Source organism: Aedes albopictus, chromosome 1 (genome assembly GCF_035046485.1).
Source record: "Aedes albopictus strain Foshan chromosome 1, AalbF5, whole genome shotgun sequence".
NCBI lineage: Eukaryota > Metazoa > Arthropoda > Insecta > Diptera > Culicidae > Aedes > Aedes albopictus.
This window is the reverse complement of record NC_085136.1, coordinates 246,370,723-246,396,392: the sequence shown is the minus strand read 5'-3', so window position 1 is coordinate 246,396,392 and position 25,670 is coordinate 246,370,723. Positions and strand designations below refer to the sequence as shown.

Genomic DNA, 25,670 nt, shown 5'->3' with positions numbered 1-25,670 from the left:
TCCCGGAGCTTCCAAAGCGAAGCTTCCAAAGCGAAGCTCCCGGAGCTTCCGAAGCGAAGCTCGCGGAGCTTCCAAAGCGAAACTCGCGGAGCTTCCAAAGCGAAGCTCGCGGAGCTTCCAAAGCGAAGCTCGCGGAGCTTCCAAAGCGAAGCTCGCGGAGCTTCCAAAGCGAAGCTCGCGGAGCTTGCAAAGCGAAGCTCGCGAAGCTTCCAAAGCGAAGCTCGCGGAGCTTCCAAAGCGAAGCTCGCGAAGCTTCCAAAGCGAAGCTCCCGGAGCTTCCAAAGCGAAGCTCTTGGAGTTTCCAAAGCAAAGTTCACGGAGCTTCCTAAATGAAGCTCGCACAGCTTTCAAAGCGAAGCTCGAGGAGCTTTCAAAGCGAAGCTCGCGAAGCTTTCAAAGCGAAGCTCGCGGAGTTTCCAGAGCGAAGCTCATGAAGTTTCCAAAGCAAAGCTCGCGGAGCTTTCAAAGCGAAGCTCATGGAGCTTCCAAAGCGAACCTCACGGAGTTTTTAAAGTAAAGCTCGCGAAGCTTCCAAAGCGAAGCTCATGGAGCTTCTAGAGCGAAGTTCATGGAGCTTCCAAAGCGAAGTTCACGGAGCTTCCAAAGCGAAACTCGCAGAGTTTCCAAAGTGAGGTCACGGAGTTTCCAATTCGAAGCTTCCGAAACTGTCGAAGCGAAACCTCGGATCTCCAGAAGTAGAGCAGTTGAAGCTTTAAAATTTCAAAATGTTGTGTTATAAATCCATAAGTATAGTTATGCTTGCAGCCTGCGTTTCCGAATTGCTGGAATAGAAACAATCTACGAAATTCATGAGTTACGAGAAATTCATTAAACACTTAATTTGTGATCGAGTATAAAAACAAACCGGCACGCTCGTAACCCCAACCCCCAGAGGTAGACCAAGTATGCGACTCCACTTCTAATTCGGAAAAGTCGATCGTGACGTTCGGGATCCCTCTGCACCATCCTTCTCGAACCATACCTCTTCTTAACCTTGACCACCGGTTTGAAGGCGGACATCGCCGCAGCGGAGATGCTCTTCGGGTTGGTGGGACGCAGCAACGGCACCAGATATCCAGCCGAACTGGGCATCATTCCGGGGAAGTGACCAATCCCGTTGAACGCGAACGGCTGCAGACAGGACAGCTTGAACCCAAAGCTGGCAGCTGCGGCGGCCGAGTTGGCTGCAACCACTGCGGCGGCTGCGTTCGGTGACGTGACCGAGCTGGTCGACGGAATTGGAATGGCTGCGCTCGGTGCCGACAGCAGATGCGGGATGTGAGCAAACGGGCTGGTGCTGCTACTGCAGCTGTCTCCACTGTTGAGATGCGACTCGGATGTATCGGGAGCTTCTTGCTTTGTCACCACGGCGGCTGCCGTAGTTGACAGGTCACAGATGGTTGATGTGACGGGCTCTTTCCCTGGGTCCAACAGGGCGGATGATGCTTCTGCGGCAGCAGTTGCTGCAGCGCTGTATTTGCGAGCCGTGGATAGAATGTAGCGTTTGCGAGTGCCGCCATTGAACATGGCCTTGACGTCTTCCCATGCGTAGGAGATCTTTTCCGGCGGGGAGCCCTGCAGCTTCAGGTGACGTCTCCAGGAGTTGAAGTTGGCTGCGTCCGGTTGGACGTACTTGTCGTGCGGAGTCAGACGGTGCGAGTGGAAGATGAACTTATTCGGAGAGAAGAATAGGTTGCAGTAGGTGCACTTGATGCATTTTGCTCGGGAGCTGTTGTAGCGAGCAGGGGAGAAGGCCCCGACGCAACCCCAGGCGCATTCGTGGTACACGTTGAAGACGAATCCTTCCGGAAGGGCCGGCTGGCTACACTCGCCGAAAAACGACTTGCAGAGACGCTCCGCTTCTCGTCTGGTGATCATTCCGCAACGGCGGGACGAGGCGGGCATGGCTCCAGCCCGGCGCAATATCTCCAGCTGTACTGGGGTGCACTGGATACAGGTGATGCCCAGAGCTACACGACGGTTGTGGATCTCGTTGTAGCTGAAGTCCTTGAGCAGGGTGCTGGATATCTGGGCCAGACAGAGCCGCTCCTGGTTCTCCACGAACAGCGAAATGATCGGTTGACCGTAGATGTATACGGTGCGGATCTGCGACAGGGAACGGGAAGGTAGAAACAATAGATAAGCTTCATGTGGGTGACTTGTTTTGCCCGCGGATTACCCAAGTCAGAACGGAAAATCCGTATTATCACGTATTAAAACGGTTGGCTCACGTAAATGGTTTGCCACTAATGATACTCAATTACCGCCGGCGAGTAGTCGTCCCTTAGGTAGCTATATCGCCGCAGTTACGATTACCCCCGTAGAGTGTAATCAATATGACACGCCAAAGCAGTTAACGAACGGACGGCTACCGGCTTTCAGACATTCGCGAACAGTAGCGGTAGCTTACGTGACACTTTAATGTTGTAATTCCACCATCCTTCCACCATACCGACAGGTCAGTCAGTAAGTCCCGTTGCCACCACAACCACCTCCAACCATGACCAACATTTTTTAACACTTGCATCCGCTGCCGGTAGGGATTTTACGACCATATCGGAAGTCCACGACCACGAATACCTAGCGGGTGAGCTTTATTTTTAGAACCAAACCAACGTCAACGATGCGAGGTGACGCATTTTATAGGCTTCCCTTGCGGATGCTCCCTAGCGGCGGCGTCGTCGTCGACGTTGTCGTAAAACTGAACTGAAATGCTTGTATATTTGCATGCCTCGGCGTTGATTGCATTCTTGAACTTGTGAAGAGCAAGGTGCATTTTACAGTGTGATTCAAGACTTCAAGTACCAAGGATACAATTTCAGAATGAACTTACTCGATGATTTCGAGCTCAATACCAATGAGTTCAAAAAAGGATTCCTAGAAATGGCTAAATGATGTTATCACAGACAAACAGACGTAACACCTTGAACGATTTTCATGGGGAAATCCATCGCCCAGTTCACACTACCATCACCTGGTGGAGAAGTTGCACGAATCACTGTGTTGTGCCATATCGTCAACAGAAGGCGCTAGTGTGAAACGTCAAACACATACAAAAACGATGCGCGCGCCTCTGGTTGTGAAAGCCTCAACTATGAAAATTTAACATGATCGTTAAAAGCGTGGTCGATGGTAATTTCGCAAGTGTTACGTCTGTTTGTCTGTGATGTTATTGTCACTAGCATCTATTGTAGTATCTGGAAATTGAACTGAACTTCCCAAGAATTGCTAATACAGGCAAACCAGGACATGTTATCAAAGCTATGACAAATATTTCATAAGAATTAACACAACGTCGTTCATGACGCAGCTGAACAAATCTAGGATAAAATTCAAACGGTCGTGGAATATAATCTACATTCTACACACAGAAGTCGTGAAGTGGTGACCGACAATTCTGCGAAACTTCTCACGCAATAAATCTCCTCTCGCCTTTCGGGAAATCACATCACAGCTGCAGTTGGAACAACCAGCATCCGTGATGCTCTACGTATGTAGAGCATAACGATAATGGATATTTCTCCGCTGCTTGGACCATCAAGTTGTTTTCATACTTACTCTTCAACGGAATCAATACTAGCTAGACTCTGCTTACCCTAGTAACCCGAATGGCGCGTTTCTCCTTTGTTTTATTGCCCTCACTTGAAAACAGTCATGAGCCACCACAGACAGCCAAGTGTGGTTAATCCATTTTCCCATACCGACCGGCGGCGAGGCGGGAAACTCGAATTTCAAATGCCACTCACTCACCAAAAAAAAAAAACTAGATATAATCTTAATCTGGGAACAAAAAGCGCGGTTTGTGGCGGCCACCATCATGGTAGGGGAGAACGAATTGGGTCCATAGCTGTCTCCGCTCTTCTGCAGGCGCTCACTAGGCGAGGCAGTGTGCATCTTGAGGGCGGTTGACGAAGCAAGTGGGTCGGTGAAAAGAGGATGTTTGTTTGAAATGCGTCATTTGGATTAATCTATATTTCTGAGGCATTCTATACCAATGTGTTTTAGATAACACTTGGAAAATTTCTTGATGAAGCTCCTTCCAGTTTCAGCTTGGGAAGCGTCTAGCTAAAGTTAGCTTCTCTCTGAAGCTGCGAAACTTCTCTCTGAATCTTGCTGAAGCTTACGAAGCTTCTTGCTGAAGCTTACGAAGCTTCTTGCTGAAGCTTACGAAGCTTCTTGCTGAAGCTTACGAAGCTTCTTGCTGGAGCTTACGAAGCTTCTTGCTGAAGCTTACGAAGCTTCTTGCTGAAGCTTACGAAGCTTCTTGCTGAAGCTTACGAAGCTTCTTGCTGAAGCTTGCGAAGCTTCTTGCTGAAGCTTACGAAGCTTCTTGCTGAAGCTTACGAAGCTTCTTGCTGAAGCTTACGAAGCTTCTTCCTGAAGCTTACGAAGCTTCTTGCTGAAGCTTACGAAGCTTCTTGCTGAAGCTTACGGAGCTTCTTGCTGAAGCTTACGAAGCTTCTTGCTCAAGCTTACGAAGCTTCTTGCTGAAGCTTACGAAGCTTCTTGCTGGAGCTTACGAAGCTTCTTGCTGAAGCTTACGAAGCTTCTTGCTGAAGCTTGCGAAGCTTCTTGCTGAAGCTTACGAAGCTTCTTGCTGAAGCTTACGAAGCTTCTTGCTGAAGCTTACGAAGCTTCTTGCTGAAGCTTACGAAGCTTCTTGCTGAAGCTTACGAAGCTTCTTGCTGAAGCTTACGAAGCTTCTTGCTGAAGCTTACGAAGCTTCTTGCTGAAGCTTACGAAGCTTCTTGCTGAAGCTTACGAAGCTTCTTGCTGAAGCTTACGAAGCTTCTTGCTGAAGCTTACGAAGCTTCTTGCTGAAGCTTACGAAGCTTCTTGCTGAAGCTTACGAAGCTTCTTGCTGAAGCTTACGAAGCTTCTTGCTGAAGCTTACGAAGCTTCTTGCTGAAGCTTACGAAGCTTCTTGCTGAAGCTTACGAAGCTTCTTGCTGAAGCTTACGAAGCTTCTTGCTGAAGCTTACGAAGCTTCTTGCTGAAGCTTACGAAGCTTCTTGCTGAAGCTTACGAAGCTTCTTGCTGAAGCTTACGAAGCTTCTTGCTGGAGCTTACGAAGCTTCTTGCTGAAGCTTACGAAGCTTCTTGCTGAAACTTACGAAGCTTCTTGCTGAAGCTTACGAAGCTTCTTGCTGAAGCTTACGAAGCTTCTTGCTGAAGCTTACGAAGCTTCTTGCTGAAGCTTACGAAACTTCTTGCTGAAGCTTACGAAGCTTCTTGCTGAAGCTTACGAAGCTTCTTGCTGAAGCTTACGAAGCTTCTTGCTGAAGCTTACGAAGCTTCTTGCTGAAGCTTACGAAGCTTCTTGCTGAAGCTTACGAAGCTTCTTGCTGAAGCTTACGAAGCTTCTTGCTGACGCTTACGAAGTCTCTTGCTGAAGCTTACGAAGCTTCTTGCTGAAGCTTACGAAGCTTCTTGCTGAAGCTTACGAAGCTTCTTGCTGAAGCTTACGAAGCTTCTTGCTGAAGCTTACGAAGCTTCTTGCTGAAGCTTACGAAGCTTCTTGCTGAAGCTTACGAAGCTTCTTGCTGAAGCTTACGAAGCTTCTTGCTGAAGCTTACGAAGCTTCTTGCTGAAGCTTACGAAGCTTCTTGCTGACGCTTACGAAGTCTCTTGCTGAAGCTTACGAAGCTTCTTGCTGAAGCTTACGAAGCTTCTTGCTGAAGCTTACGAAGCTTCTTGCTGAAGCTTACGAAGCTTCTTGCTGAAGCTTACGAAGCTTCTTGCTGAAGCTTACGAAGCTTCTTGCTGAAGCTTACCCCAGCTAACACAAAGTCTTATGTGATGTTGAATAGGATTTTAAAGTGGAGGCCATATGCGTACATACTTCCATTTAACCGCGTTTAAAGTGTGCGTATATCGCCTCCACTTTTGCATCCTATGCAACATCATATGCGATCGTGTGTTGACTGGGACGAAGCTTCTTGCTGAAGCTTACGAAGCTTCTTGCTGAAGCTTACGAAGCTTCTTGCTGAAGCTTACGAAGCTTCTTGCTGAAGCTTACGAAGCTTCTTGCTGAAGCTTACGAAGCTTCTTGCTGAAGCTTACGAAGCTTCTTGCTGAAGCTTACGAAGCTTCTTGCTGAAGCTTACGAAGCTTCTTGCTGAAGCTTACGAAGCTTCTTGCTGAAGCTTACGAAGCTTCTTGCTGAAGCTTTTGAAGCTTCTTGCTGAAGCTTACGAAGCTTCTTGCTGAAGCTTACGAAGCTTCTTGCTGAAGCTTACGAAGCTTCTTGCTGAAGCTTACGAAGCTTCTTGCTGAAGCTTACGAAGCTTCTTGCTGAAGCTTACGAAGCTTCTTGCTGAAGCTTACGAAGCTTCTTGCTGAAGCTTACGAAGCTTCTTGCTGAAGCTTACGAAGCTTCTTGCTGAAGCTTACGAAGCTTCTTGCTGAAGCTTACGAAGCTTCTAGCTGAAGCTTACGAAGCTTCTTGCTGAAGCTTACGGAGCTTCTTGCTGAACCTTACGAAGCTTCTTGCTGAAGCTTACGAAGCTTCTTGCTGAAGCTTACGAAGCTTCTAGCTGAAGCTTACGAAGCTTCTTGCTGAAGCTTACGGAGCTTCTTGCTGAACCTTACGAAGCTTCTTGCTGCAGCTTACGAAGCTTCTTGCTGAAGCTTGCGAAGCTTTTTGATTAAGCTTGCGAAGCTTTTTGATTAAGCTTGCGAAGCTTCCAGCCAATTGAAAAATTTCTAGCCGAAGCTAGTATTTCACCTGCTTCTCCCCAATGTAATGTTGGTACCCCGTGCAGCCTAGTTGAGGAAAAAGTTTGCCGATTTTCTTCGTCTGGCTGGAGGGCGGGGTTCAAGTTTGAGAAAAAGTAAGAAAAGGGATTGCAGCGACGCAGTGACTGACTGACTGACTGGTTGACTGGCTGGTTGGGAAACGCGGAATGGTCTGAAGATTGATGCCACTTGAAAGCGGGAAATTATTCTCACGCTTTGGTGATTTCGACCGTCGTCGTCGTCACCGCGTCGAGTGTTCTCAAGTGGAACGTTTTTTATTTGTTTCTGGATAGTTACAGTTTACTTGTGGTGAAAATGTGTGAATTTCAATTGATGGAGAAAGAATTTTGAAATAGTTTACCCTAACCCAGTTATCCTAGTTTTTTTAGTTTTATATACAAATGGCACATCAAGGGACGAAAACGTGTTTAACCAAATCAACATATAAAAAACTTTCTCACGAAACATTTCCCAATTCATCATATAAGTTCAATACGCGCCATTACCCTCACTTACTTTACTGGGAACGCTAAACTGTGCTTCACTTATCTTCTCTAAGCACAGAGCGATACCCGGGAACTGGACGTTACTAAGACTGTTTCCAGCCAACGACGGACTGTAGCTCCACCGTACATCGATGCGGATTGCCTGCTACAGCTCATTTAATAATTACCATGCGGACGATTAACCATGGCGATTCTAGCTGAACATTATGAGATGTACCATGGAGAGCGTTATTGCTTCGTACCACTCGTACACCTTATTTGTTATGATACAAAGCAAACGAAAACTTTCGCAAAACATTCAGAGAATGTCATATGAAAATGACATTTTTTTTCTATAAATTCATTTACATCTAATAGGATTCGTTCGGCCTTAAATAAGGTGGAAACCCATCGGTTTTCAGCGTCTAGAATGTACTTTCTCTTTGCAGGAATTGTACTATATATATTATTTTAGTAACGGTCGCCATGATATCTTACATGGCGACCGTGACAAGAATACTAATAACATAACATGTAACACCACTACTTTTTACTTACAGAAATTCCCCTAACAAGCCCAGGTTCATCAACAGTTACACAAATAAGGCCCAAGCATAGGAAATACTCGTTCAATTATTGCGTTTTCCGTACTTTCTTACTATCATGCACAATTTAATGCTAAGTTCAGACTACGCTCTAATCAAGTAATCAAGTACGCTCTATATCAACTACGTGTTACAAAAATAAAAGAAATTAATTATTACAAAGTATTAACACTGCACGATACACATAGAACCTTACAAATGCACAAATAAGAGACATCACAAGTTGACGTAGCACAACACATAACATAAATGTGCCCTGTTATCCAGATGGATAACTCCTTCCGATCACAGGATGATGAGGTTTCATGTATTGGTTTGGGTCCATCAGTCATCCTGGAATTGTATTTTAGTTGGCATTTTGCCTTTTAGTTCACATCATTTGTTATGTGTTGCTCTATTCATAGCTTGGTTTCGTCTAGGAAAACTAATCCTAATCGGGCATCCCGTTTCGGGTTTCGATACTAGAGCTCTATGACTTGAAGTCTGTGTCAGGGAAAGGTTTACGTATCTAGTACTTAATCGCGGCCCGAAATGGCCTGAACGTTGGCAATCGAAATAGGATTGCACTTCATTGGCCTCTATCCTGCCAGAACCCTATAAATGTTAATTAATACTAGGGCAATATTTACAAGTTAAAATTCAACATGTAGCACAAGGAACGAACGAATATTGAACTTTAAACACATTAAACAATTATTCTGTCTTATTATTGTAACAAATATTTATACCCGTAACATACGCCGAGTTGATATAGCTTGACGTTTATGTTGGCGAACTAAAAAAAACAATAACATTGCGCGGTGATGCTGGTTTTAGTTCATTCATTATCAGATTCGTCAATAAATTACGTGATAATTTTAAATATTAAGAAATGCAGCAATCAGTTAATTATGTGGAGAATGTTGTGACATTTTATGTGATTCTTCTAGGAGTTCCAAATTTATGCTGAACTTTCTTTTGCAATTCCTTCAGTTTTTTTTGTGATTCCTCATGGAGTGCATTACGGAATTCTTCTAATCGTCCCTTTTAAGATTCTTCCAGGGGTACTTTCTGGAAGAATGATCCCGAGAATTTCTTGAGTATTCCCCCGGAAATCCGGAGTTTCATTAAAAGTTTTCTAAGAATTCCTTCAGTAGTTGTGCAAAATTTTCCTGAGAATTTCTCCATGATTTTCCTGGATAAATTATTCGACTATTTCTTTCAAAGTTTTCACGAAATTTGCGTCAGGTTACCACCAATTCTTTCTGGATTTCCCCTAGGAATCCTCCAGCAAGTATGTATGAATCCCTCCTGAATTTACCTCCTGGATTTTTTCCAGAAATACCTTCAGACGTTCTTTGGATATATATTCCATAAACCAAAAACCTTCCGTATCCCGGAAATTCCTTCAGGAGACCCACGAAAGTTTCTAGGGCATTCCTCCAGAGCTTCCTTGTGAATTACCAGCAATTCCTTGGATTTTACACCAGGAGATAATCAGGAATTTCTCCAGAACTACCTTGAAAATATCATCCGGAATTCTTCAGGAATTTCTCTATGACTTCTCGGAAACCATACTAGAAGTTGCTCGGGAATTTCTCCAGGAGTTTCCCGGGAATTCCTGCAGGAGTTCCTCGAGGAATCTTCCAGCAGTTTCTCGGGAATTCCTTCAGAAGTTTCTCGAGAATTCCTCCAGCAGATCATCGGATTATTTTTTTCTTTCAGAAAACTCACAGGAAATTCTTGGGAATTTCCCCCGAGATTTGCCCAGGAATTCCTCCAGGAGTAAGAAGAAATCCTCTAAAAGTTCTTCGGAATTCCCCGGGTATTTCTCCAGTTCTTCTGGAAGTCCTCCATAATTTTTTCGAGAAATTCTCCAAAAGTTCCCCGGGCATTCCTCCAGGAGTTTTTCGGGATTTCGGGAATTCCTCTAAAGTTTTTTAGGAATTCCTTTGCAATTCTTCCAGGAGTTCCTCAAAAGTTCTCCCAGGAGTTTCCTGGGAATTTTTCCATCCACCTGGAGTTCGTCAAGAATTCCTCGGGAATTCCTCAAGAAGTTCCTCGGAAATTTCTCGAGGAGAGGATTCTTCCAGGAGTTTTTCGGGAATTCCTCCAGGGATTCCTCGGAAATTCTCCGGAAATACCTACAGGAGTTTTTTGGGAATTCCCCCGAAGTTCTTCGGAAATTCCTTTAAGAGTTCCTCGGGAGTTCTTCCAGAAGTTCCTCGGGAATTTTTCCAGAAGTTCCTCGGGAATTCTTCCAGAAGTTCCTCGGGAGTTCTTCCAGAAGTTCCTCGGGAATTTTTCCAGAAGTTCCTCGGGAATTCTTCCAGAAGTTCCTCGACAGCTCTTCCAGAAGTTCCCCGGGAATTTTTCCAGAAGTTCCTCGGGAATTTTTCCAGAAGCTCCTTGGGCATTCTTCCAGAAGTTCCTCGGTAGCTCTTCCAGAAGTTCTTCGGGAGTTCTTCCAGAAGTTCCTCGGGAGTTCTTCCAGAAGTTCCTCGGGAGTTCTTCCAGAAGTTCCTCGGGAGTTCTTCCAGAAGTTCCTCGGGAATTCTTCCAGAAGTTCCTCGGGAATTCTTTCAGATTCTTCCAGAAGTTCATCGTGAATTTTTCCAGGAGTTCATGGGAATTCTTCCAGAAGTTCCTCGGGAATTCTTGCATAAGTACCTCTGGAATCTCTTCAGGTTCCTCGGAATTTCCCGAAATCCCCGAGAAAATCAGAGAGAAATTTCCGAGGATTTTCATGGAAGAATTCCTGAGGAACTTCTGTATGAATTTCCGAGTCACTTTTGAAAGAATTCCCGAGGAACTTGTGGGAGATTTCCCGAGGAATTTCTGGGAGAATCCTCGATGAATTTCTGGGAGAATTCCCGAAAAACTTCTGGAAAAAAATGTTTAGGAACTCCTGGAAGAATTTGAAAACTTCTGGGAGAATTCTCGAGGAACTTCTGGAAGAATTCCCGAGGAACTTCTGGAATAATTTCCGAGGAACTTCTTGTCAAAATTCTTCGGGAACTCCTGGAAGAATCCCCGAGGAACTGCTGGAAGAATTCCCGATGAACTTCTGGAAAAATTCCCAAGGAACTTCTAGAAGAATTCCCGAGGAACTTCTGGAAGAATTCCCAAGGAACTTCTTGATGAACTCCCGAGGAACTTCTGGAAGACTTTCCGATGAACTTCTGGAATAATTTACGAGGAACTTCAGGAAAAAAAATCCCGAGGAACTTCTGGAAAAATTCCCGAGGAACTTCTGGGAGAATTCTCGAGGAACTTCTGGCAAAATTCCTCGGGAATTCCTGGAAGAACCGAGTATGCTTCTTCCCAAGTCGGAGTTCCTACAGGACCTATTTCTGGAATTTGTAACAAAGTTCCTCTCATGATTTCCTCGGGAGTTCCCCCAGGGCTTTCTAAAGGAGCTGCGCTCGGGATTTCTTTCAAAGATTTTCCCTATATTGCTCCCAGAGCCTCTCACGAGATTTCTCCAGGAGTTGCTTCTATAATTCATTCAACAAATTTCCGTGATCAAAAGGTTTCGAGGGTTTCTCCCAGGATATTTCTTAAATGTTCCTGCGAGTTTCTTTTAAAGCTTCATCTAAGATTCCTCTCGGAGTTTCTCCCGGGAATTGTTTCAGAAAATTCGCTTCATTGTTCCCGGTATTTCTCTTAATGATTTTCAGGATTTGTCCTAGACTTTCACCCAAAGTTTCTTTCGTTTTTTTTCTAAAATTTTGATTGAGGTTTCTGCTGGAGCTTTGGCTGATATTTCTTATGGAATGCTGTCCAGCATTAATTTCGGAGATTTTCTTCGTAGTTTTTTTTCCATAATTTTTCATAATGATCCTTCTGATACGTTTCTTAAAGATTTTCTTGGAATTACTCTAAGAGTTCTTTGGATTCTCATCGGAAACTGTCCCAAAATTCAGGGTGTTCGAGATTTCTCTAATGCATACTTCCTCCTGAAGTTTTTGCCGGGAATTTTCCAGAAAAAACTCCAGGGATAACCTTTAAAATTCCTCGAGAGAAGTTTTTGGTGAATTTTTGAAAAAAAATCACGCAAGAAACTTAGGAAATAATTACTGAAGAAACCCCGAGAGGAACTTCAGCAGAAATCTTAATAAAACAGGGACATTTCCAAAAATAATCACGGAATAATTGATCTCGGGAGGAAATATTAGGCAAATTCCGAGAGAAACTGTGAAAGCATCTAAGAGAACCCTAGAGACGAAATCTCTGGAAGAATTTTTGCAGAAATCTCGCAAAAATCTCAAGTTTTCCCAAAAAATCATTAACTCTCCTTTAGCATTAGGGTCATTTTTGACCCAAACCGTACACTACGTCAGTGAGCTGCTGCCAACGTGATGCAAAAGGAAGGTTAACAGTAATCACTGAAAGAAATTGGAATTGGAAGGATCTCTGGAAAGACGAATTCTGAGAGAAATCGCAAGAAGAATTCTGTACAAGACATAGATGCTTCACGCCAGATGCATGGAAGCTTCTCGCCAGAGGCTTAGGAGTTTCTCGACATAAGCTAATAAGCTTCCCGGTAGAAGTTTGGGAGCTTCTCGACAGAAGATTGGAAGCTTCTCGGCAGAAGCTTGGAAGCTCCTCAAGTAAATCTTTGATGCTTTTCGACAAAATCTTGGAAGCTTCTCAGAAGCTTCTCAGCAGAAGTTTGGAAGCTTCTTGGCAGAAACTTGGAAGTCTCTCGACAGAAGCTTCTTGGCAGAAACTTCTCGGTAGAAGCTTGAGAGCTACTCGACTTGGAAGCCTCTTGACAGAAGCTTGAAAGCTTCTAGGGTAGAAGCCTGGAAGCTTCTTTGGCTGAAGCTGGGAAACTTCTCTGGCAGAAGCTGGGAAACTTCTCTGGCAGAAGCTGGGAAGCTTCTCAGCAGAAGCTTGGCAGCTTCTCAGCAGAAGCTTGACAGCTTCTCAGCAGAAGCTTGGAAACTTCTCAGCAGAAGCTTGGAAGCTTCTCAGCAGAAGCTTGGAAGCTTCTCAGCAGAAGCTTGGAAGCTGCTCAGCTGAAGCTTGGAAGCTGCTCAGCAGAAGCTTGGAAGCTGCTCAGCAGAAGCTTGGAAGCTGCTCAGCAGAAGCTTGGAAGCTGCTCAGCAGAAGCTTGGAAGCTGCTCAGCAGAAGCTTGGAAGCTGCTCAGCAGAAGCTTGGAAGCTTCTCGCCAGAAGCTTGGAAGCTTCTCGCCAGAAGCTTGGAAGCTTCTCGCCAGAAGCTTGGAAGCTGCTCAGCAGAAGCTTGGAAGCTGCTCAGCAGAAGCTTGGAAGCTTCTCGCCAGAAGCTTGGAAGCTTCTCGCCAGAAGCTTGGAAGCTTCTCGCCAGAAGCTTGGAAGCTTCTCGCCAGAAGCTTGGAAGCTGCTCAGCAGAAGCTTGGAAGCTTCTCGCCAGAAGCTTGGAAGCTTCTCAGCAGAAGCTTGGAAGCTTCTCAGCAGAAGCTTGGAAGCTGCTCAGCAGAAGCTTGGAAGCTGCTCAGCAGAAGCTTGGAAGCTGCTCAGCAGAAGCTTGGAAGCTGCTCAGCAGAAGCTTGGAAGCTGCTCAGCAGAAGCTTGGAAGCTGCTCAGCAGAAGCTTGGAAGCTGCTCAGCAGAAGCTTGGAAGCTGCTCAGCAGAAGCTTGGAAGCTGCTCAGCAGAAGCTTGGAAGCTGCTCAGCAGAAGCTTGGAAGCTGCTCAGCAGAAGCTTGGAAGCTTCTCGCCAGAAGCTTGGAAGCTTCTCGCCAGATGCCTGGAAGCTTCTCGCCAGAAGCTTGGAAGCTTCTCGCCAGAAGCTTGGAAGCTTCTCAGCAGAAGCTTGGAAGCTTCTCGCCAGAAGCTTGGAAGCTTCTCAGCAGAAGCTTGGAAGCTTCTCAGCAGAAGCTTGGAAGCTTCTCAGCAGAAGCTTGGAAGCTTCTCAGCAGAAGCTTGGAAGCTTCTCAGCAGAAGCTTGGAAGCTTCTCAGCAGAAGCTTGGAAGCTTCTCAGCAGAAGCTTGCAAGCTTCTCAGCAGAAGCTCGAAAGCTTTTCATCAGAAGCTTGGAAGCTTCTCAGCAGAAGCTTGGAAGCTTCTCAGCAGAAGCTTGGAAGCTTCTCAGCAGAAGCTTGGAAGCTTCTCAGCAGAAGCTTGGAAGCTTCTCAGCAGAAGCTTGGAAGCTTCTCAGCAGAAGCTTGGAAGCTTCTCAGCAGAAGCTTGGAAGCTGCTCGCCAGAAACTTGTAATATTCTTAGAAGATTCTTGGTAGAAGCTTGAAAGCTTCTCCCCAGAAGCTTGGTAGCCTCTCACTAGAAGCTTGAAAGCTTATCGCCATTAACTTGGAAGCTTCTCGCCAGGACCTTGGAATATTTTCAGGCAGTAGATTGGAAACTTCTCGGGCAGAAGCTTGGAAGCTTCTCGCCAGAAGCTTGGAAGCTTCTCGGGCAGAAGCTTGGAAGCATCTTGGGGAGAAGCTTGGAAGCTCCTCGGGCAGAAGCTTGGAAGCTTCTCAGCAGAAGCTTGGAAGCATCTCGGGCAGAAGCTTGGAAGCTTCTCGGGCAGAAGATTGGAAGCTTCTCGGGCAGAAGCTTGGAAGCTTTTCGGGCAGAAGCTTGGAAGCTTCTCGGGCAGAAGCTTGGAAGCTTCTCGGGCAGAAGCTTGAAAGCTTCTCGGGCAGAAGCTTGAAAGCTTCTCGGGCAGAAGGTTGAAAGCTTCTCGGGCAGAAGCTTGGAAGCTTCTCGGCAGAAGCTTGGAAGCTTCTCGGCAGAAGCTTGGAAGTTTCTCGCCAGAAGCTTGGAAGCTTCTCGCCAGAAGCTTGGAAGCTTCTCGCCAGAAGCTTGGAAGCTTCTCGCCAGAAGCTTGGAAGCTTCTCGCCAGAAGCTTGGAAGCTTCTCGCCAGAAGCTTGGAAGCTTCTCGCCAGAAGCTTGGAAGCTTCTCGCCAGAAGCTTGGAAGCTTCTCGCCAGAAGCTTGGAAGCTTCTCGCCAGAAGCTTGGAAGCTTCTCGCCAGAAGCTTGGAAGCTTCTCGCCAGAAGCTTGGAAGCTTCTCGCCAGAAGCTTGGAAGCTTCTCGCCAGAAGCTTGGAAACTTCTCGCCAGAAGCTTGGAAGCTTCTCGCCAGAAGCTTGGAAGCTTCTCGCCAGAAGCTTGGAAGCTTCTCGCCAGAAGCTTGGAAGCTTCTCGCCAGAAGCTTGGAAGCTTCTCGCCAGAAGCTTGGAAGCTTCTCGCCAGAAGCTTGGAAGCTTCTCGCCAGAAGCTTGGAAACTTCTCGCCAGAAGCTTGGAAGCTTCTCGTCAGAAGCTTGGAAGCTTCTCGCCAGAAGCTTGGAAGCATCTCAGGCAGAAGCTTGGAAGCTTCTCGGCAGAGGCTTGGAAGCTTCTCGGCAGAGGCTTGGAAGCTTCTCACCAGAAGCTTGGAAGCTTCTCGAGCAGAAACTTGGAAGCTTCTCGTCAGAAGCTTGGATGCTTCTCGCCAGAGGCTCGGATGCTTCTCGCCAGAAGCTTGGAAGTTTCTCGGCAGAAGCTTGGAAGCTTCTCGGCAGAAGCTTGGAAGCTTCTCGGCAGAAGCTTGGAAGCTTCTCGGCAGAAGCTTGGAAGCTTCTCGGCAGAAAGAAGCTTGGAAGCTTCTCGGCAGAAAGAAGCTTGGAAGCTTCTCGGCAGAAAGAAGCTTGGAAGCTTCTCGGCAGAAAGAAGCTTGGAAGCTTCTCGGCAGAAAGAAGCTTGGAAACTTCTCGCCAGCAGCTTGGATGCTTGAAAGCTTCGCGCCAGAAGCTTGGAAGCTTCTCGCCAGATGCTTGGAAACTTCTCGCCAGAAGCTTGGAAGCTTCTCGCCAAAAGCTTAGAAGCCTCTCACCAGAAGCTTAGATACTTCTCGCCAGAAGCATGGAAGCTTCTCGGGCAGAAGCTTCGAAGCTTCTCGGTAGAAGCTTGGAAGCTTCTCGCCAGAAGCTTGGAAGCTTCTCGGTAGAAGCTTGGAAGCTTCTCGGTAGAAGCTTGGAAGCTTCTCGGCAGAAGCTTGGAAGTTTCTCGGCAGAAGCTTGGAAGCTTCTCGCCAGAAGCTTGGAAGCTTCTCGCCAAAAGCTTAGAAGCCTCTCACCAGAAGCTTAGATACTTCTCGCCAGAAGCTTGGAAGCTTCTCGGGCAGAAGCTTCGAAGCTTCTCTGTAGAAGCTTGGAAGCTTCTCAGCAGAAGCTTGGAAGCTTCTCGTCAGAAGCTTGGAAGCTTCTCGGTAGAAACTTGGAAGCTTCGTGGTAGAAGTTTGGAAAGTTCTCACCAGAAGCTTGGTAATTTCTCGCCAGAGGCTGGGAAGCTTCTCGCCAGAAGTTTGGAAGCTTCTTGCCAGAAGCTTGGAAGCTTCTCGGCAGAAGCTTGGAAGCTTCTCGGGCAGAAGCTTGGAAGTTTCTCGGCAGATGCTTGGAAGCTTCTCTTGGCAGAAGTTTTGAAACTTCTTGACAGAAGGTTTAGAAGCTTCTCATCAGAAAGATAGTGGAAATGCATATATTGAGTAATTTTGTGCAAAGCAAGAACTGACAAATTCATACATATCCAAAAAGACTCATAAGCCCTGATCTTTATTCCAAATGAAAATAAATCGAGCTCAAAACTCCCAGGGTTCAAATTTCACCTTACAGTCCATTTGGTTTGATCGATTTCACCTCGGCCGGCGAGTATTTAACCCAAAAGTGGTAGTCTACGATGATGACCTCCAAGTCTCCGAACCGTTGTTGTACGTTTGCGTTTCGTTGGCAATGCCGATGCCATACGCACGCACGCACATAGGTATCATAGACAGTTCAATTTCATTGGCCGAAAAATTCTTTCCACTCTCGATTTACACCCGCTTGTTCACGATCGTCGGTCGGTTCAACGCGTTGTTGCTGTAATGCAGGCAGCATCCAATCTCGCTCTGTAGTTGGTAGTAGCACAAATTGGCGGTTCGAATTGGGTTATAATTACACCCCCTGGGAGTTCGAGGCGACATAGTGGGACTCCTTTGTTGAAAATGGTGGTCAAACTTTTGTAAAAGTTTTTTTTTATTATTTTTCAACCATTATATTGGAATCGGAAAATAATTTACGAGAAGGGTAATGAAACATGACACAAGATTTTGCGGCTTTAAATTATACAATTTCACCTGATTTTTCCGATTTTTTTCGAGAATTACATCTTTTTTATTTTCATTTAGTAAAACTTCTAACGCCAAATTTAAAATGTTCAGTGCACTATTGACTTTATTAACTTAGTTGCACAATGTAACGTACTTTCAAAAAGCAAGGTTTAAACTTAGCAAAGTTCAGTGGGCTGGAATATTTATACTGCTGAAAATAGTTTCAACTGGCAGCACTGGCGTGTACGAAGAGGGAATGAAATTCTCGAATTTTATTCGATGTTTTCGTTCAAATTGTTTATTCAGTGCATTTTATGCAAAAAATGCACGATTTTATAATATGGTAAAGAAGAGTAGGCTTCGAAGACTTCAAACTTTTGATTTTCTTTTGACACATGTGACACATAACGCAGTGCTGGAAGTTATAGTACTTTTCAGCACAACACGCTGATAATCGATGAATTCTAAACTTTGTGAAGTTGGTCAAGTTTGGGTCCTAAGTTATGGAAAATTGTGAACAAAGTTTTAACTCTGTGTTAAGGCACTTGAAATCTTTCTAGAATAATGTCCTCCTTTTCTTCCAATGTGTCCCACAGTGCGCATCCCAAACCATATGTCTAAGTAAATTTGGTTAATGAGCGGCTCGTCTGCAGCATCTTGGGGTCTCGTACCTAGAGTATAGAAGCAATTCGGAGAAAAGGTCTGTGGTTGCTTTTTGGGTTGAACCGCGCGAGAGCCAAGCTAGAGCTACTTATGATGATAGACGAAACCACACCACCACGCAGTGGCAGTGGTGGCCGGCAATCGCAGAATTGAAGGTCGGTGGAGGTGGAGGTGATACTTGCGTTTCGTCGGTTTCGTTGTTTTCTCCGGCTGCTGGTTGAAATTGGTGGTTTGGCGCAGCGCGGTTACAGACGGACGGAGGTGGTTGATGGGTGGTGTGGCAACGGACGAGGTCATTAGCTCAGACATTGGAAGCTCTTCGGTGTGGTGGAAGAACTTGTACCACCACCTCAGACGTTCGTTTCGACAGAAGCTTCTTTCTGTCGGAGCAAGTCATTCAACCGGAATAAAGCTAGCGACTGGTTCATTATCGTCTCCTAAAAGCTACAATTCTGAGAAGCTTATGAAAGCATAGTGACGGGTAGACATAATGTGAGTAATTATGATGCAGTGTTAGGTTACATAGATGCCTTAAGAGATTCCTTGAAAGGTGGTAACGTTTCTGTCTACAAGAAAATATGAATGGATACGGTGAAGACTAAAGATACATGATGGGTGAATTCCTATACAATACCTTTAGCTGACAATGGATCACATATAGGGCTTACCTGGAAAGAAACAAAGAAAAGATTTGTTAAAACAAGAATATAAAATATTCATTTTAAAGGCAAGCTAGACAAGCAAGACATATGTAAATCCCTCGACAGAAGCTTGCTATCTTCTCCAGTAGAAGCTTGAAAAATATTCGTCAGAAAATTTAGGAAAAAAAAACCCGTCAGAAGCACAGGAAATTTTCGACTAAAGCTTGGAAGCTTCGCGACAGAAGCTTGGAAGATTCCCGACAGAGCTTGGAAGATTCCCGACAGAAGTTTGGAAGCTTCTCAGCAGAAGCTTGGAAGTTTCCCGACAGAAGCTTGGAAGCTTCCGACAGAGCTTGGAAGATTCCCGACAGAAGCTTGGAAGATTCCCGACAGAAGCTTGGAAGCTTCCCGACAGAAGCTTGGAAGCCTCCCGACAGAAGCTTGGAAGCTTCCCGACAGAAGCTTGGAAGCTTCCCGACAGAAGCTTGGAAGCTTCCCGACAGAAGCTTGGAAGCTTCCCGACAGAAGCTTGGAAGCTTCCCGAAAGAAGCTTGGATGCTTCCCGACAGAAGCTTGGAAGCTTCCCGACAGAAGCTTGGAAGCTTCCCGACAGAAGCTTGGAAGCTTCCCGACAGAAGCTTGGAAGCTTCCCGACAGAAGCTTGGAAGCTTCCCGACAGAAGCTTGGAAGCTTCCCGACAGAAGCTTGGAAGCTTCCCGACAGAAGCTTGGAAGCTTCCCGACAGAAGCTTGGAAGCTTCCCGACAGAAGCTTGGAAGCTTCCCGACAGAAGCTTGGAAGCTTCCCGACAGAAGCTTGGAAGCTTCCCGACAGAAGCTTGGAAGCTTCCCGACAGAAGCTTGGAAGCTTCTCGACAGAAGCTTGGAAGCTTCCCGAAAGAAGCTTGGAAGCTTCCCGACAGAAGCTTGGAAGCTTCCCGACAGAAGCTTGGAAGCTTCTCGACAGAAGCTTGGAAGCTTACCGACAGAAGCTTGGAAGCTTCCCGACAGAAGCTTGGAAGCTTCCCGACAGAAGCTTGGAAGCTTCCCGACAGAAGTTTGGAAGCATCTCGGCAGAAGCTTGGAAGCTTTCCCACTGAAGCTCGGAAGCTTCTCAGCAGAAGCTTGGAAGCTTCTCCGCAGAAGCATGGAAGCTTCTCCGCAGAAGCTTGGAAACTTCTCCGCAGAAGCTTGCAAGCTTCTCCGCAGAAGCTTGGAAGTCTCTCCGCAGATGCTTAGAAGCTTCTCCGCAGAAGCTTGGAAGGTTCTCCGCAGATGCCTCGAAGGTTCTCCGCAGAAGCTTGCAAGCTTCTCCGCAGAAGCTTGGAAGTCTCTCCGCAGAAGCTTAGAAGCTTCTCAGCAGAAGCTCGGAAGCTTCTCAGCAGAAGCTCGGGAGCTTCTCAGCAGAAGCTCGGAAGCTTCTCAGCAGAAGCTTGGAAGCTTCTCGACAGAAGTTTGGAAACTTCCCGACAGAAGCTTGAAAGCTTCCCGACAGAAGCTTGGAAGCTTCCTGACAGAAGCTTGGAAGCTTCTCAGCAGAAGCTTGGATGCTCCTCTTACAGACAGCAATTTAGTCAACTTCCTTACCACAGCTTACATACAGCTTTTAAACAGAAGATTGAACAGGTTTCATGAGTTTCATACTTTAGTTTTCAGACGGTTTCCATAAGAAGCTATGAATTGCTAAATATAGATTATGGCACCTTGCATGCCTGAAATTCTAGAGATCTTTCGCGATAGATTTTCCATTATCTGGGATAATTGAAGCTTGTTTTCTCGGGCCTTTACGCTATCCATGTTACCTTAATAATGAAAACTGAACAAAAGAAGTCATTATCACCACAAAGGTCAGCGGAGGTGTAATGGCCAGACAGCGATGCATGTCGATTCGGACAGGTGTCACAATAGCTTGTCATGCATTTGATAGGTCCCATCTTGAAGTGCGCCTTTGTCAAGGCCATTTCACAAGTAAAACGAAGAGCTATAGATAAGATAGCCCTTCATTGTCTGCAAAACTGAAAGCGACCAATCATTTAATATTTAGCTCCGGAAAGTAGATCGATTTGGTATCATGTTATCCCCCATCATTTAATAGCAGCAGCAGTAGTAGCAGTAGCATCAACCCCATTTCCGTAATCTGCAAAGTAACACAAATTGAAAACTTGCCAAATCTGATAATCCTCTCATATTATCCGTTCCGGAAGCGACCGAAGCATTCGCTTCGGCTGCATCCCCCACAATGTACACCACCCACTATAGTAGGTATAAATAGGATCCCGTACTGTTCGGTTCTCTCGATTCGCTTCTGTGGTAATCCGTCATAATTTCACTTGCGACCGCATTTTCATGTAATATGGGTGCGGTCATAAACGTGTAACCACTAACCAACCACCCTCATGGAGAAGGGTTGTATCTAGCAGCGTTAAAAAAAAAGGTTACAGACGGGGAGAGGACCTTTCAACATGGTTGTTACTCTATAAACAGCTCCACAACCAGCAGCCAGCCAACGTCAACGGGAGGGATACGGATGTTTAATTATGAGCTACGGCTTTATTTGCAATTTTCGAACGTTATCTCGCTCTTTTTTGCTCGACTCATTAGTTTGGTTTTTAAATTAAAACCGATAGGGAGTCGTTCAGGATTAAAAAGGGCCACACCACAATTCAGTAGGTCGGCACCAGAGGCACGTTCTCCTTCATTTGGGAAATTTGTGCCACTTACCATGTAAAATTCAACTGAAAATTATTTTACATAAACAGTGGATTTTTCAACAATTACCCATAACAGAACAGTGGTTAATTTTTTGAAAAGTTCCCTGCAAAAAAAAAACGACAGAATTTCAGATGAAATTAATAAAGAAACTCAGGACACAGGCTATATACTAAGGTGCTTCTGGAAAAGATTTCTGGAAAACAGAAGACAATTTTAGATTATTATTGCAAAAAATAGTGGAATACCAATTCAAATAATTCACTTACTTTGTATTGGGAAACTAATTGAGACTTTTTTTTTCTCAAATGTAGAATTTCAGCAAAAGTTTTTATCAAATAAACCTCAGTACAATGACACATATTGGCCATTTACTGGCATTTTACCAGATTTGCTAGTATGTCTGAAACATACTTTTCTGAAATTTATAGGAACACTTTGAAAAAATGACAAATTTTCAAGATTTTTTTGCAAACTGATAATGAAATATTGCTGTTGGAGTTGTTGGAATATTCAGGTGGGAAGTCCCTGAAGAATTCTTGGAAAACTACAAAATAATCTATAGGACTTTCAAAAAAACTTCCTTGAAGGAACTCTGGCCCTCCTTAGAAGATCCGTACAGGATCTAATACAGGAATTTATTCCGAGGTTCCCCAGGAGGAATTCTGGGATTTATACGGGCATTTTTCAATACTTTCAGAAATGTCATGGAATTGCTTCTAGAATGGTGTGGGAATTCCTTCAGAAGTTTCGTTTGGGAACATATCCAAGAGATCCATCAGAGGATTATTTTAGGAATTCCGACTAAGGGTTCGTGCAGGAGCTGTTTGTGAGGATATATATTTTCTTTTGGGGATATCTTCGGAAGTTCCTTCTGAGGATTCTTCCAGGTGTTCCTTCGGGAATATCTCCAGCAAAAGCTAGTTCCAGGATCCCGAATTTCTTCTGGTGATTCTCCGGCAGGAATTCCTTATAGGATACCGCCAGCATAAATTTCGTCTGTGATCTCTACAAAAGAAGTACAGGAGTTTCTTCAGATTTTTCCAAAGAGTTTATTTCTCAATGAGCTTTCAATGGAGTAAAATCCCAGAGCAAACTCAGAATTTCTGAATACTCAAATTTGAGGAATGCCTGAAGAACACCTGGAAGAATTTCAGAAGGCTCCTTTATGAATCACTGATGGATTTCCTTTGAAAATTCCTTCAAGAATTTTTCCGTTCCGGTTTTCGAAAATTTTCTTCGAAAATTCCCACAAGAGTTCTTTTGAGAATTCCTCCAGGAGTACCATCGAGAATTCTTTCGAGAGTTCTTCCTTCGCGAATTCCTCTAGGAGTTCAATTCAGCGTTCTTTCAAGAATTCCCTCGAGATTTCCTACGAAGTTTTTCTCTTAGAATGACTCCAGGATCAATTGTCGGAAATTACAACCATTAGGAATTCATTCTTCACAAGTTCTTTCTGGAATTCCTTTGGGAATATTTCTAAAAATTCTTTCCGAGATTATTAAAGGAATTCTTTGGGAATTGCTTCGAGAATACCTCCATGAATTCTTCGGGAACCCCTCTCTTCATGAATTTTCCCAGAAGTTTTTCGGAAGTTTCCTTGAGAGATGCTCGGAAATTCCTCCAGTAAAATCTTCCTTTTTTCGCCAAGTAAATTAGTCTAGAAATAATTTTCGGAAATCTTCTAGGAGTTCTTTGGGTACTCCTCCAGGTGTTCTTGGAGAATTCCTCCAGAAGTTGATTGATTTATTGATTTGTATTTATTAAAGAGACTTTCAGCCCTTGGCTGGTTCGTCTCTACATCCTCCAGAAGTTCTTTTGGGGATTCTTCCAGGTGCTGTAGAAGATGTCCTACAATAGTTTTTTTTTTCCTGAAATTTATTCATGTGTTTCTTAAAGAATTTCTGCAGGACTTTTTTCTAGGATTCCTATTGGAGGTCTTTTTTGGATTTATACAGGAGTTCTTAGAGTTTGTTACCAGGAGTTCCATCGGGAATTTCTTCGGAATTGTCTCCAGGAGTACGTTCGGGAATTTTTCCATCAGATTCTTCGGCAGATTCCAAAAGAGAAACTTTGGAAATATCCGGAAATTCCTCCAGGTGTTTCTGGGGAAATTCTCCGAGAACTCCTCCAAGAGTTTTTCAAGAGTTTCTTTGGAAATTCTTCCAGAAGATAGTAATTTTTTTTTGGAGTATCTCCAGGAGTTCTTCAGAAATGCATCCATGAGTTCTTTCGTTAATTACTCCAAGAGTTCGTGGAAGCCTCCTGCAGATCTTTGCGAAATCCTCCAGATGTTTCTTCGGAATTGTTTTCCAGGAATTTCATCGGGAATTGCTCCAGAAGTTTATTCAATATTTACTCTAGGCGTATTTCTGGAATTTCTTCAAGAATTTTCTCAAGAATTCTTCCGGAAGTTATTTGGGAAATTCCTATGAGAAATCCTTTGCTTGCAGGAGTTCCATCTTGATGTTATTTTATTTCTTTTTAAACGTGAATTTCAACTAATGCTAATTCTTCACATATCATCTCGAATTTCTTCAGTAATTCTTAAGGAGTTCCTTCAGAAGTTCTTACGAAATTTCCTCAGGAGTTCATCGTGAACTCCTCCATAAGTTGCTTCGAAATTTCTTGAAGAATTCCTGAAATTTCCGAACAACTCCTGGAAGAATTCATGAAGTAATTCTCGACGAGCTCTTGGAAGGAAATCCAGAAGGAAATCCTGAAAGTTTTCCCGAAAAACTTCAGGAAAAATTCCAGGAGAACTCCGGAAGAACAACTGAAGGAATACCCAACGAACTCCTGGAAGAATTCCTGAAGAACTCCTGGCGAAATTCCCGATAGAACTTCTGCAGGCATTTCCAAAGGAACTGCTGGAAGAATTTTACAAATAACTCCAGCAGGAATTCCTGAAATAGTTCTTTTAGGAATTTCAGAAATAACTCCTTGTGTAATTCTTGACGAAACACCTGGGAGAATTCGCAAAAATCTTCAGGAGGCATTCACAAGCTCTTAGGGACAGGATGCGACTCAAAACTTTTTGCGTGCCGCACACGCTGCTACGAGACAGCACAACCAACACTGGAGGAATTTCGGAAGAACTTTAAGGAATTACCAAAGAATTCCTGAAACATTCCCGAAGAACTCCTATGTGTCAAAGAACTTCTGGAGGAATTTTCGAAGGTCTCTAAGAGGCATTTTCGAACAAACTTCGGGAAGAACTGCCGAGGAAATTCCTGGGAAAAAATTAACGAATAAACAACTGGAGGGATTCCCAAAGAATCTCCTGGAGAAATCTTTAGAAGGGACTTCTGAAAGAATCGCCAGAAGGAACTCCTGACGGAATCCCCAGAGAAAATTCTTGGAAGAATTCTCAGTGGGAACTCCTGTGCACACACTAAGATCAACTCGGTATTTTACACATCTTTTTGCCGAGTTTTCAACAGTAGATTTAACTCGGTACGCTCGGTTATCCCTTTTGCAGAATACTTTGTAAATAATTTAACGAGTTCTGCGAATGAACAGTCAAAAATTACAGATGAACGGTAAATATTTATTATCGAGTGTACCGAGGTAAATCGTCTGTTGAGAACTCAGCAAAAAAAAAAAAAATGGAAAAATACTGAACTTAGTGAAAAAAAAATATTGAGCTGGAAAATCAGAATCTTAGTGTGTAGCAACTTCCAGCAGGAACTCCTGGAAAAACTTCCAGAGGGATCACCTGAAAGAACCCTTACAGGGAACTCCTGACGGAATCCCCAGTGGGAGCTCCAGCGGAAACTTCTGGAAGAATATCCAGCGGAAATGTTCTTGTTTCGTAAGTCATTCTCGAACGAATCCCTGCATGAACTTTTGGAAGAATCCCAGGAGAAATCTCTTAAAGGTATTCCTAGTCGGAGAACCAAAAGAAATTTCTGGGAGAATCATATAATACACATGTACTTGATATTTAAATTGCAGGACAAATTATGGGTGACTGATTCGCTTGATTTATAATCCAGGATTTTTTCAGAATGGAACCTGTGCCGACAACACCCCTCGGTGCAGCGACACCGCCTGCAAAGAAGCAGACACTTTTCAGCAGGCCGCACTGGACCAACACGTCAAACGTGACAGCAGGCTAGATAAAGTGTCAAAGGACCAATACTAGGGAATGTTAGTCTGCAAGTCATCATAACGCTGTTTTGCTCTCTACGAGACATCGTGAATTTCTAAGAGTTATTGAAAATTTATTTTGCCTATTACTATTACTATATAACCGTTTACTAAATCTTGAATTCGAGCCTACATCGTGTGCCTCGAATCAATACTAATCGTAAGTATGAGGAACTTAAGTCTGTAAGCTTAGAACTTGATTCAAATGTATTTTTTAGAAGTAAACATACCCACGAACGCTACCGATACGATTCCTCATAAATCAAGAGTACGTTCACTAAAATCGTAAGGTGGCCATATATTTGTAAATTAGTATAGTTTGCATTAATAAAACTGATTTTTTAGCTTGAAGCTTACACCACCACAAAATGTGTCTGCTGTCCAGAATTAGTGACGTAACCCGTACTAACAAAATCTTCAAGGATTTTAAATCACACGGGGGTTACAATGGAGGAACATCGGAAGCCCGGCGGATACAGCTGTAAGTCCTATACGAGGCCAGATACTGACGACGAGAAGTGGGTTGCTTGCGACCGCTGTAAGCTCTGGGAGCACTTCGAATGTGCGGGAGTGAGCGAATCCGTGAAGAACCGCCGTTATTTGTGCAAGGAGTGCGAACTAACGGTTGCAGCTCCCACC

The 25,670-nt window shown here is 44.5% G+C and overlaps 1 protein-coding gene across 2 annotated transcripts in view; it reads right to left on the bottom strand.

The window, feature by feature from the left end:
- Positions 1-607: 607 nt before the first annotated feature.
- LOC115259784 (SKI family transcriptional corepressor 2-like) overlaps positions 608-25,670 on the bottom strand; it is an 833,559-nt gene continuing 808,496 nt past the window's right edge. Inside the window, exon 3 of one of the 2 annotated variants that reach the window (XM_062846569.1) lies at positions 608-2,106. In XM_062846569.1, coding sequence (XP_062702553.1) covers positions 829-2,106 — 1,278 coding nt within the window. In that variant the 3' untranslated portion in view covers positions 608-828. Of the gene's footprint in view, positions 2,107-17,201; positions 18,200-25,670 lie in introns of those variants that run through there. The other variant, XR_003894264.2, reaches the window with a different exon arrangement.